The 13,054-nt window shown below is 44.9% G+C and overlaps 1 protein-coding gene across 1 annotated transcript in view; it reads right to left on the bottom strand.

The window, feature by feature from the left end:
- Positions 1-9,378: 9,378 nt before the first annotated feature.
- Adra1d (adrenoceptor alpha 1D) overlaps positions 9,379-13,054 on the bottom strand; it is a gene marked incomplete at its 5' end in the record, with an annotated part of 24,506 nt that continues 20,830 nt past the window's right edge. Inside the window, one exon of the mRNA XM_033761018.1 lies at positions 9,379-13,054. This exon is cut by the window's right edge and continues 272 nt beyond it. Within this exon, the coding sequence (XP_033616909.1) occupies positions 12,782-13,054 (273 nt within the window).

Here is a 13,054-nt window from a genome sequence, read left to right as displayed (position 1 = left end):
CATCTAAAGAAACAGCGTTTTGTTTTACTGATTTTTCTCTACTGTTATCACTGTCATTGACTTTTACTCTTTTAGTATTTTATTAGTATTTCTTTATTTCTTGCCTTTTGTTTGCTTTGAGCTTAATTTGCTGTCTTTTTTCTAGTTTCACAGATGGGAGGTCATTTGAGATGTTGCCTCTTTTCAAATAGAAGAATCACATGCCTTACCTTTCCCTCTCAGTGCTGCTTATGCTGCATCTCACACATTTTGATGAGTCATATTTTCATTTTCACTTAGTTTAATTAATCATTAATTAATTAATTAATTAAATTTTCAGTACCGGGGATTGAACATAGGACCTTGCACTTGCCAGACAGGTGGAGCACCACTGAGTAACATCCCCAGCCCTCAATTGAATTTTTAAAATTTCTTTAGGCTTATCTGTGATTTGTGCATTCTTTGAAGTGTGGCTTTCAGTTTCTATGTTTTTGGAGATTTTTCTGTTGTCTTTCTGTTACTGATTCTAGTTTGATTCTACTGTGGTTAGGGAACATGCTCTGTAGGGCTTCAGTTCTATTAAATTTATTGGAGTTTACTTTGTGGCCCAGGACTTGGTATGTGATTTTGCTACAGGATCCATGAGTGCTCGAAAAGAAAGTAAATTCTGTTATTGTTGTGTAGAGAGTTTTCCAGATGTTGATTCAATATTGTTGGTGGTTGGTGTTGTTCAGTTCTATATTCTTGCTGATCTCCTGTCTAGTTCTTCAGTTACTGAGGGAACAGGATTGAAGTCTCAAACTGTAATTGTGTATTTAATTTGATCTTTCAGTTCTATCAGTTTTTGTATTAATAGACTTTAATTTTGAGAACAGTGGCAGACTTACAGAAAAAGTAAGCATATAGTGCATCTCTCCTCCCTCCAGTATCTTACCTTAGTATGATACATTTGTTATAATTAATGAACCAATATCAGTACATGATTATTAACTAAGACTTATCATTTATTCAGATTTCCTATAGTTTTTCTCAAATCTCCTTTTCCTGTTTCAGAATACCAGATTCCATGCAGCACTTCTCTTTTGGTTCTGTGATATAATATGAAATGCAGGATCCCTCTGCTGCCTTACCCATGAGGATCCAAGATCTCTTGTGGATGTCCAAGACCACGAATCACTGCCAAACTCTATATACACTATGTTTTCTTCCATATGTTTTGCCTTGTTGCCATATAGTACTGGAGTTAATCTCTCCTTCCCTGTTTTATGTCCTCCTTTGTGTCAATAGCTTTGGGGCCATTCTTTTTTTGGTACTGGGGATTGAACTCGGGTCCTTATGCTTGCAAGGCAGGACATGAAATCGCTGAGCTAAATCCCCGGCCCTGGGGCCATTCTTAACACAAGAATGATTTGAATACATACTTTGTGCTACTGGAGCAGTCAATCTAATAGCTGTCACTAAGTGACTAATGGGTGGACAAAATATGCAGCATGGCTGCCTTGGACAAAGAACGATTGATATCCTAGACAGAACAAAACAAGACAATGTGAGGTTTCATCTTGTATGTACAATTTAAAGCATTAATAATGTATTTCTGGAATTTTATATTTAATGCTTTTGGGCTGGAGTTGACCCTGAGTAACTGTGGAAAGTGAAATCTCAGATAGGGAGGGACTACTGAATATATTGGTCATTGTCCCTGGTTCTCATCAGGGCTCAGACAGTCTTTAGAATTTCCAGCTTTGTTATTTATAATGATTCCCTTTTGATCACACCTGCTTTTGATTTAGAGTAGACCCTTAGATAATCTCAGGATGGGGCCAGTCACCAGAAAGACCAAGTGGTTAGAAAATTAGAAGGTTGGAACCTTCAGTCCCACCCACCAGCCTCCAGCAGAAGGGAGGTGGCTAGAGATTAAGCTCTATAAAAATTCTCGGTATCCAAGTGTTGAGGTGAACAGTGTAAGTCTAGAATTTGGGAGGCTGAGGCAGAGGGATCTCAAGTTTACACCCTCCCTGAGCAACTGAGTGATTTAATAAGACCATGTCTCAAAAATAAAATGTAAATACATTTTTAAAAAGCTGGTGATATAGTTTAGAAGTAGTGCTGCTAGGTTCCATCTCTAGTAGTGCAAAAAACAAAACAAAAAAAGCAAAAGCCAAACCCCAAACAAACAACAGCAACGAGAAAGCAATAAACAGAAGATAAGAAACCCTCTTGGATTAAGTGTGGTGAACCTGGTTGCTGAGCATGCGCAGGTGCTCGGTGGTGAATCTGGACAGAGCGTGGAAGCTCAGTGTCCACCCGAGTCAAACTCAGTGTCCACCTGTGCGTTTCTTCATCTGGCTATTTGTGTGTTACCTTTATAGTATTCCTTATATTAAGCCAGGAGAATGTTGCCCCGAATTCTGTGAGCCATTGTAGCTAATTATCAAAGCGTTGTGAAACCCCTGATTTTTAGTGGGTTTGTAGATTTTCTGCATCTGTTGAAGTTTCCTGTTACATCTAAGGTAGGGACCCTGGTCATCTCCAGTGTCACTCGGTGTGCAATCTGCCCTTTCCTCATGGGTTCTGATATCATTTTCAAGGGATCTTCTGTTCTAGTGATAGTGAAGTTAACACGAGGCACAGAGTACAAGCTTATAGGCAAAAGCTTTAAATGAGAAGGAAAAGAAGATAGGGAAGGGACTTCAGTTTGAGGAGGAGAGCTGAAGGAGACAAAGCAGAGACTCAGAAGGAAACAAAGGAAAAAGGCCATCTGGGATTGGTGAGGTGGGCTTGGGTCCTGTTGCGCATTATGTCTGTCCTGATTGTTCAAAGCGGCTTCCAAGAAGACAATCTGCTTCCCATGAGATGGTTGCTCCTGCTTAGAGGGGTGTCTGATCCTCAGCAATCTGTCTGTACCGGCCCTGCTGGATGCCAAGGTGACTGCAGGGTTAGGGCAATGACTGGAGACTTTGGGCTCCAGAGGGTCTGGGACAGGACATTGTAAATGCTGGTAGATGAAGTCCCTGGTACCTTGAGAACATCTTAGTCACTCTTATCTTGGTGTCCTCAATCTTGAAGGGCATTGAGATAGGTTAGATAAATTTAGGGCGAATAAATCAGTTTTCAGACAGAATTCTTAAGTGATTAAGATGCCTACATACAGAGCTCAGTGGGACTCTGACTCCAAGTTTTGGGTAATAAAGGGAACAGACATAAAATGGAGGTGGAGAGCCATTTAGTTACCCACTGGACATTTGTAGTTCCCAGTAAAGGGTCAGTGCTTTTCAGCAAAATCAATTTTTAAATCCTTGACTGTTTTCATTTGAAATGCTACCTAATGCTTATTGCTGGGGAACAGAGGACTATTAGTTTTTGTATATTTATTTACACACAGGTAAATCACAAACTTGTTTTGAGTTTGAACTATTTATCAGTCAGTTTTCTTGGGTTTTCTGGATAGAGGATCATATCTGCAAACTTTTTCTAAATTATTTGATAATAGGTATGTTTGTTATTATGTATCCATCAGGGTGGCTTTCAATACCACTTGAAACACATATCTGCAAATTTTAATACTCATGTTTCTTTACCGATTGCTTCTTTTCCTCCTTATTGAGCAAACTTTTGTTATGAGTATAGCAATTACATTAACTATTGTATAACTGTACAGTGTCGCATGAAGAGTGGCACAGAATCACAGCTTTCTTTCTTTTATGAGAATACTTCTGAAATTCCTGCCAAGTATGCTGTTTGCTCTAGGTTTCTGGTAGGTATGTTTTATCAAGAAACTCCCTTCTATGTCTAGTGTGTGTTTTATTGTGAATCAATATTAAACATTATGATATGCTTTTTCTGTATGTACTGAGATTATTAGGGGTTTCTACTTTGATCTGTCAATGTGTTAATTAATTAGTAACATTACTTGTGATTTCTTTGTATTTTGAGGATAGTCTTTATCTTATTGTATTAGTTTAGGCTAAGTTCTACTTTGGTAACAAATAAGCACCTAGTCTGAGCGAGTTATAACATTATTTCTTGCTCGTGTCTCATGAGCACTGAGAATTGACTTCATATATTCTTAATTCTAGGACCCAGGCTGATGGAGTGTGGAAAAGAACTTGGAGAATCTGAGCGCTTGTATTCAGAAGTGGCATATGATACTTAGATTTCCTTGGCCAAAGAGAATCTGTGGCTAAGTCTGATGTCAGCAAGGCAGGTGTATGATCATCCACAGCAGGATGTGCCAGATGTTTTGATAATAATACAGTCTCTCATACCAATGTATCAAAGCAATACATTATTGTTTTAATGTTGCTGGATTTCATTTCAAATATTTATTTAGGTTTTTGCATCTATGTTCACAAGTAGCCCATTAACTTTTTTTCTTTTGAGCCATAAAAAGATGGTAGGTGGATGGCAAAAGATAACTTTTTTCTTTTGGGAAAGTATATGTGAAATGTTAATTATCTGCTTCCCAAGGAGTTAAAGAATTTACTTATAAAACTGGCTAGGTCTCATGCATTTAATTTTTTTGGAGTAGCTATTTGACTGTGGCTTTCCTTTCTTTTATGGATAATGTTCTGTTAAGTTTTTCTACTTTTTTTTTTTGGTGGAGACCCAGTTGAGGAAAGTTTGATTTTCTTAGGAAATTGGCCTTTCATATTATTTAGTGGTCTAGAGTTGTTCATGGTATTCTTTTTTGTAACTTCGGATATATCCTGTCTATGTTTCAGATTTGTTCTTTTTTTCCTGTATTTTCATTAACTGGAATTTATCAGAGGATATTTTTTAAAAGAATGATTCATTCATGCTTTGAGAATATCTGCAGCTTGCCTTTGTCTTTGAACATCCTCTGTTTAGGCCGTTAAAGCCACAGTCTCTCCATGCAGCTCCTAAAATCTTCAAAGCATTCATACAACAAGATGTTATGTAATTCTCACAGAATAGATATGAGCTGGGCGCCTGTGTCAGGAGAAACTTGGGCCTTAGTGGGAAGGATCCTTGTTCTAGGCTACAGGAGCGTGTCACCCTATCTGGACCAGTGTTTCTATAGTGTAGGGCAGGAGCTAGTTTGATGTTGCCTCTTATGGTAAGTAGATGACAAAAGTGAACTTAGTACTTCTCTCTTTCATGCACCTGCATGCTTTTCCATGTGACCTTACATGTGCTCCTGCTAACGAGGTCATTATAGGCTGAATTGTGTTTCCCTCTTCATATTCACTGAAGTCTTAACCTTCAGTACCTCAGAATGTGACTGTATTTTGAGACAAGGTCTTTAAAGAGGTAAATAGTTCACTCTGAGGTTTGGAATGGGCCCTAATTCAACACAGCCATTGTCTGAATACAGAGAAGAGATCAGGACATAGACACATATGATGTGAAGACCATGTGAAGATACCGGATTTACAAGCCAAGAAGAGAGACCTTAGAAGAAACCAGTCCTATCAACACCAGTTCTTGGACTTCTGGCTTGCAGAATTGTGAGGAAATTAATTTGTTGTTTAAGTCATCCAGTCTGTGGTAGCTTTTTATGGCAGCCCTTACAAGTGAATACAGGGGTGGAGTCTGTTCCTCACCTCTTGAGTCCTTTTTGGTCATGTGACTTTAGATAAGCGAGTAGGGTGGAAGTGAACATGTGCCAATAGGCTCTGTGTGTCCTATTTGTGCTCTTGCTCTTCTGCCATCACCATGACAACGTGCTTGGGTTATGCTGCTAAGGATTAGAGACAATGGGGAGCAGAGCTGAGTCACCACAGTCATACCAGTCTTCCTAGTCAGGGTCAGTCCACCTCAGCAAACAGCAGTCTTTAGACACATGAGTGAGCCCAGCCCAGGACAACAGTGCCTAGCCAAGCCCAAGTACCCCCAGACACTTGAGCAAGAAATACTATTCTTGTATGACGTTAGGGTTGTCCCATAGCATTGTTGCAGTAGTAGAAGGCAGTTTCACATGTTGAGCCTGCCCGTACAACCTTAGAAGTTGGGGAAGGAGTACTGAGCCTTGGGATGAAGTTGCAGAGGCCCAGTTGCTGCCTAGAAGGTTGAATTGAAGGGGTAGCTGAAGAGGAGGCCCTCGAGCCAAAGCCAGGGCCGCAGGTCCAGAGTAGTGGGTAGAATGAATATAAGAGGTTTCAGCGATACAGTTTGTGACCTCAGCCTGTTTGCCCGTATGGATGTGACCTGCCTCTGGATGTGACCCTGCTGCCTCACACTTACACCCTTGAGAGTCACCTAGTTTTCTTTTAGGAATAGGGTTGCTGTTCCTGCCTGTGGTCCTGCTTTCATTCAGGAAATGCTGCTAGGATACCCGTGGGCTGCCCTTTGTTTCACCTTGGGGGATCCTGGAGGGAGCTGGAGTTGGCTAGAGGGCTGTCAGAGAAGCCAGTTGCTGTGTGATACAATGAAAATCTGTTTAGCAAATATTTTCCTCTCCCTCATTTCCTCTCCCCGCCGGAACAGAGTATATTTTCCAGCCCATTGACTTGGGTCTTGGTCATGTGACTTGCTTCAGCCAATGGAATGTGAACAGCTATGATGCTATAGGAGCAGAAGATTTTAACTTGTTTGTAGTTGGCTTTGGTCTCTTGTTTATTTGTCATTTGTCACAAGAACTATGTGCCCTAGATAGCTGATGATTCAAGGAGAATACAGATAAAAAGGGATTAGATCTGAACTGATAAAAGCCTAGAACCAAACCTCATATCTGCAGACACAAGAAAAATAAATGCTTGCTGTTGTATTTCGAAGTTAAGGGTGTCTTGTGCCACAGAATTATTGCAGTAATTGCTGATGCATCTTTTTCTGGGGAGTCTGGGCACTGGTGAATAGAATGAAGCAATGACTGAAAAAGAGGGAAGCTACCCAGGGTAAACATGAGCTCACCCTCAGCAAAGGGGCCTGGAAAGGGAGCCAAGGACTTGACTCATAGGGTGCATTGCATGACCTGCCTGTGGCCCAAGGAACTACAGGAAACAGAAGCCAGTAGATGTTCTTTTAGTTCTGTTCCCCAGACTCAGGAAAGAGCTTTCTCTACTCTTACTGCTTACTTCTTCCTGATGAGGGAGAATTGGTTCTCAAAATGTGGAGCTGCTGGACACTCCTCTTCTATCAAAGAAACATCTGAAAAACTACTCTTCCCATCACCCTTGCCTCCATCCCTCTGGCAAAGCCACTCATCTCCTGCCTGGATCACTGCAGTTGCCACAGTAACCGGCATCCTTGCTAATCTTTGAACAAGCCAGTTACCCTTTTAAGTCAGAATTTTTGCACCTGCTGTCCCCTTTGCCTCGATGCTTCTCCAAGGGACCTGCATGGCTATATCTCCAGTACCATCCTTTTCTCATACATCACTTTCTAGCTGAGATCTTCCTGGAGTACTAGATCTAAAAGTGCAATCTTCCCAACCTTTTTTTTTTTTTTTTTGCAGGGGGGCTTATTACCATATAACCTACTGTATGTTTTATTTTGTTTACTACCTATTACTCCTGTATTTTCTAGGATGAGAACGCTACAGAGGATGCAGAGTCATTTTTCTCTTGTACACTGACGTATCTCCATATAGTAGGTGCTCAATAAATATTACCAAATGCATATATTGTTCAGTGACTTCACCTGATCATTTGTTCTTGGTTGGGCGATTCTGGCTGGCCAGAGGGCGTCAGGAGGTACTTAGGTCCTATTTGTACAGTTCACTTCAGGGGCAGGAGGAACTATGTACATAATCTCTGTGAGATCCGGGCATTCTGGGTGACCATAAAATGCTCCCTGAGAGTTTGAAAATGAAAGCTTTCAATACTATCTGTCTTCTGTGGGTTCTGTGAAAGAGGAGATTAGAGACAGGCAAAGTGAATTTGAATACACAGAGCAAGATGAAAGAGTTGGACACAAAGCATGAGTTAGGCCGGAGGGTGGAGAGGGAAGTATCACAGGAACAGGCAGGATGTACCAGGAAGCCGAACCTTGGCTCAGGTTCTTCCATTATCTTATATGGCTCTGCCTTTCAGCTCTTTAAGTGGCTTTCATTTCACGGTTTGGCTTCTCATCAAGTTCATTTATTGTCATGAGGACACTGGATTTTGTAATCATTCAGTTAAATTTCCCATTAGAAATTAGCATATTGCCCTTGGGCTTACAAACCTCGCTTCCCCATGAGATAGGCAGTATGTGTGTGTTAGCTTGTAAGCAGCAAGGCCTGCTTTCTAGAGCTGTAATACTGAGGACCAGCACCTTGGCACAACTAGCCTGACATTTGCTGGTGCCCCCTTTCCTTTTCAGAGGTCTCTTCCAAAATCCTGCACTTTTGGTCCACCTGGGAAGATGTCTTTGAGTCAGAGGGCTTCCAGAATAACTCCTTTGTGCCAGGGTCCTGGTGTGTGTGTGTGTGTGTGTGTATGTGTGTATGTGTGTGTGTGTGTGTGTGTGTGTGTGTATGTGTTTGAGGCTTAGTTTATGCTGTTTGCAGATTAAATAACTGCAGACAAGCTTGAAATGCATTGATGACACATGCAGCAGACCCTGAAGGCTGGCTGCACATCCATTCCCTGTGGCTTCCGTTGCCAGGATCCTGATTTTGGTTCAGGGTAGCACTATGCCCAATGGGAGGCAATCAGTGATCCTCATTGCCCTAAAATAAGTGTTGACGTACTTTTCCTGTAAAGGTTCTTTGTTCCACATGACCTATGTCATTTCTACCTGGTAGACCTGCCTCAAAATCTGCCAATCCTTAGGCTGGCCTGTGACCCATGACTTCTGTGACTTGGCTCAAATGAGGAATGGGATCAATCTGATTTTGTCTCTCAGGAAAAGGAACTGAGGTTCCTTCCTTGGTTTCTGCCACCAGAAAGAGGTGGACACAAACAAAATGGCAGAGTCATGTGAATGGTGACTCGGGAAAGAAGCATGCACAAATGTCACAGTTGAAGTGCCTGCAGATGTTTCCAATGCATCCTTACCTCTGGCTCCTGCATCTGAAAGCTCAGCCTGTACAGGCCCCATTTCCTGAGTTTCTTCTTAATTCCAAATGCATCCTGCAGTCTTCCTTTTTTTCCCTTAGCCCAGAGCATTTTCAGAATGTACCTTCCCTGGGGGAGGGAAGGCTTTCAATATTTCTTTTGTTTCCCTATTTCCCACTAGGGACAGAGTGGGGGAAGGGAAGTTAGAGCAGACCAGCCTCAACCCCTGGAAAGCAGGGCTAAACCCCACTTCTCAAAGGCCCCACCTCTCAGGGTCACCTGGGTCCACCCAGCTCCCCAGGGAGCCATCCTAGGCTAGGCCAAAAGGCTGGGGGACCAGTTTAGCCTTTACAAGCATCTGGTTTTGTGCTTCTTTAAAGCCACAAAAAATTAAAAAAAAAAAAAAAAAGAAGGAAAGAAAGAAAAAAATAAATTACTTTCCAAGTGGATGTTGCCCCAGGGGGTGTAACAGGACTGGAATAGAATCAGGGTCAAGAGGGCTCTGAGGAGTCAGAGCCCTGACAGGTCACTGAGGGGAGGGTGATGGAGGTCCCAAATCTTTCCCCAGAAACTGTCAGTGCATGAAACAGGAGGGACAGAGGGACTGACCGAGCTGGGGCAGTGCCCTCACCTGTAGGGGAAATGGGGCACCAGAAGAGAGGGCTGGGTGAGCAGGAGGGTGTGTAGGGTAAGTGGGTGTTCCTGCAGGAGTTCATGGTGCAGTGGCTCTCCAGGGACATACATGGGCTCTAGTCCAGGATGAACTGCGTGAAAGTAGCCAAGGCCACTGCAGGATACTCATGGCTTAACTCGGAGCGGGGGATCTGGAAAGGCGGTCTTGGGAGGATGAGAAGGCTCTGGCAGGTGGACAGTGGAGAGTACAGGTCAGGCTTAGAGGCTTTGCAAGAGGCAAGTTGCCCCAGGGCTTGTATTTGGGGTGCTAGGGGTCATCCAAGGGCTCGACATCCTGAGTTACAGACAGTCTCTTGGGAGTCATTTATGTTCAAGTGGATGTGGAGTGAATGAGACTATGTGGATAGTTGAAAAAAAGGGGATACAATGCCAAGGGACACTGAAGGGCAGGGATGGGAGTCTTTGGAGAAGGCAGAAAGAGTGCAGTCTGCAGATCATAAGAGACCCTAGGGGCATGGCCCAGAGGCGTGGAGTGGCCACCTTAGGAGGCCAGGAGTGACCACCAGCTTGGATTGAGGTCACCAGTGTGGACTGTGGCAGAGATTCAGGAGAGGAGACCAGGAAAATGGATGGTCCCAGGTGACTTGTAAAAGTGTCCCTGGCCTGGGGAGGAGTGTGGGAAGCAAGGCAAGGTGGGTGGCAAGAACCCAGCAGACTGCCTCTGGGGTCCTGGGTGGGAGCAGGGAGGAGGCAAAGGACAGCAGAAGGTGACTTGGACAGATGCCAGTGTCCTTGGAAGCTTGCTTTTGTACCTGTCACATCTCACAGGAACACACTTTTCTACTCTCAGATTCCTTCAGGACCCCATCCTTTGAAGATCACATAAAGGAATCCCTACTCTGAAGGCGATGGCTCCATCCTTTACATGCACCTGAGGGACACCCTCTAATCAGTCCTTAGAGAAGGGGATGAGGCAGATGGGACTCAGGAAACGGTGCCGTAAATTCATGCCTCCCAGTTCCCCAAATCCCTTGCCAGCACCTCCCTTCTCCAGAAGGGCTGCTGCTATGCCCGCCAGTCCTCCTGGCTACGCTATGACCCTGTCAGGTCCCAAGAGCAAGGTCAGCTGCTGTGCTTTCTTGGTTATCAGAACAAGGTCCCAGATGCTCCTGGGGCTGCCTTCCCTACCGCACTGCCCGCAGGCTCAGGGCCCAGGGTGGAGGGTGCAGGAGAAAGCAGCTGTGTGCAGTTCCTGAGTCTGGGGACAGGGCTGAGGCTCAAGCTATAGGAATGTTTTGCACACGATCATGGTGCCTGAAGCAAGTGCTGAGAAAGCTGCCACTCCCTGCCTCCACTTCGAGGTTATTCTGGGCAGGGAGGCCTCCCGCAAACCTTCTGAATGAAGCCTCCACCTGTGGACTCAACTATAGTGCATGTGTTCACCCTGCCCAAAGAGACTCAGAGACTCTTCTCACACTCAAGACTGATACTGAAACAGTTTGGGTTATCCCTGCCTAGGAGGCCAGTTGAAATCACTTGCCACTGAGGTCTGTTCTGTCACTAACCCCCGGCTTGACTGATGGACTCAACTTCTGTGAAAATACAGCCAGAGCTGTGCCCTAGCTTTAGGGCAGCCAATATGCCCAAAGTGGGGCCCTCTTTGGTGTGCTCAGCATGGTCTCAGCACCTTCCACAAACTCTCTTTCCTTTGTCTGGGGGTCTGGCGGAAGCCAGATGGCCAAGCTCAGAACCTGTTATAAACCCACGTGTGAAATATCTGCTTCTAAGCCCTGCTATCCCCTGCCCTTTTAACTTCATGAAACTGACATGAAAAGCTTGAAATTGCAGTGACCTGTTATTTAGACTCCCTCCTTGGTACAGGACCAGAACCTGGCTCACAGTACTTGTCCACGTTGGCCCCAGCAGCTGGCTCTTCCAGTTTCAGAACAACCCCAGACACCCCTGCGTCCTGTTTATCCAGCTCTCTTCCTCAGAGCTCACTGGCCACAACTGTCACTTGTTGGTGTCATCTAGCTGAAGACTGACTTGCCTCCAATCCCTGGGAATATGAGATTTTACTCAAAGCTAACAAATCTGGTTCCCAGGTATGGGTTCTCACATTATCCATGTATACTTGTCTACTTGGGTTTGTATATTTTTCCATGTAGAATAACATTTACCCATTTAACTGATGGTCATCTTCCTCGTCAAGGCCCTCAGAACATGTGCGAAGACAATGGGAAAATTTGTGCTTATAATTACTATTTGGTTTCCAAGACTAGTCATGCAAAATTTAAAAGCCAACAAGACTCCCAAGTCCTTTGGTTATGCTAAAAGTCCTGAAGGACAACAGCCATCAGTTAAAGAAACAGTTAAACTGAAACTAAAAAGGTCAATGTAGACCCAGTCTATCCTGTTGGCCTAGAGTTTTTAGAAAAAAAATTTTTTTTTTTTATGGAGTATAAGCTAAAGAGGAACAGTTTGCACAGTTTGGACAAAATATATGTACTCTTACCAATAAATATGTTTCAAAATGACAAATAAAGCTCTCCCCATTTGGCAGCTTGGAAACCCAGCAAGAAGTGGTGGGCACAGGCACAACGAGCTATGTACAGAGTGTAAACAGTAAGCCCCTTAAGGGGAAGGAAAGGGAAAGGGCCCGTGACGGGTGTGCAGGGAGGATGGTGGGAAAGTGGGTCAGGGCAGTGGGCCCAGGGTAAATACAACAGGTTTGTACACAGCCATCTAATATGCCATCAAAACTTGCAGGTGGTTGGTGACCGGTGCACTGGGTTCCTCCAGTCAGCAGTAAGGAGAAATGTGACCACCGAGGCCCCCTGGCCCCACTGACCATTACCCTGGGGGCGGCAAGAAGGCCTCCGTGTCCTTCCTCCCGTGGGGCAGGGGCAGAGGCAGGCTTCAAGGCCAGGAGGACCACAATTTCTCAGATAGCAAACGGGCGGGCCGAAAGGCTTCAAGGATCCTGCAGCCCTTCCTTCCTTGGAAAAGAGTTCTGGGCGCCTGTGTCCAGCAGGGGGCCCCCATGACAGCCAGCTTTCAAGGGCTCCAACCCCAAGTCCAGCCCCACTTGCTCAGGGACGCCACAGAGCCACCACATGATCGGGTTCCGAGTCCCTGATCCACCTAGTCCTCGTGAACAAAGCCAGCCTCGCTCCCCACAACGCCCGGCCAGGCCCCCCGGCACACTCCCCAGCCTAGCTCGGGCGTTCTTAAATGTCCGTCTCCCGGAGGTTAGCGTAATCAGCTTCGTCGTAAGCCTGGCAGGTGGCGCCCTCCGCCAAATCCTGGGGAACTCCGAGGGACACGGCCTCCACTTCGGGGCGCTGCACGCTCCCGGCGCGGATCTTGTGCGACAGGCTGGAGACCTTGGCACGCAGCTGGGTCGTGGGTCTGCGGAGGGGCCCAAGCAGCCTCCACTCGCGGAAAGTGCTGGGAGGCTTTCGACGGCTGGAGACCGCGGCCTGCACCTCTGGCGTGCCCGG

This window comes from Fukomys damarensis, unplaced genomic scaffold (genome assembly GCF_012274545.1).
Source record: "Fukomys damarensis isolate Sample0158 unplaced genomic scaffold, DMR_v1.0_HiC HiC_scaffold_7, whole genome shotgun sequence".
Taxonomy (NCBI): domain Eukaryota; kingdom Metazoa; phylum Chordata; class Mammalia; order Rodentia; family Bathyergidae; genus Fukomys; species Fukomys damarensis.
This window is presented reverse-complemented; position numbering and strand designations above follow the sequence as displayed.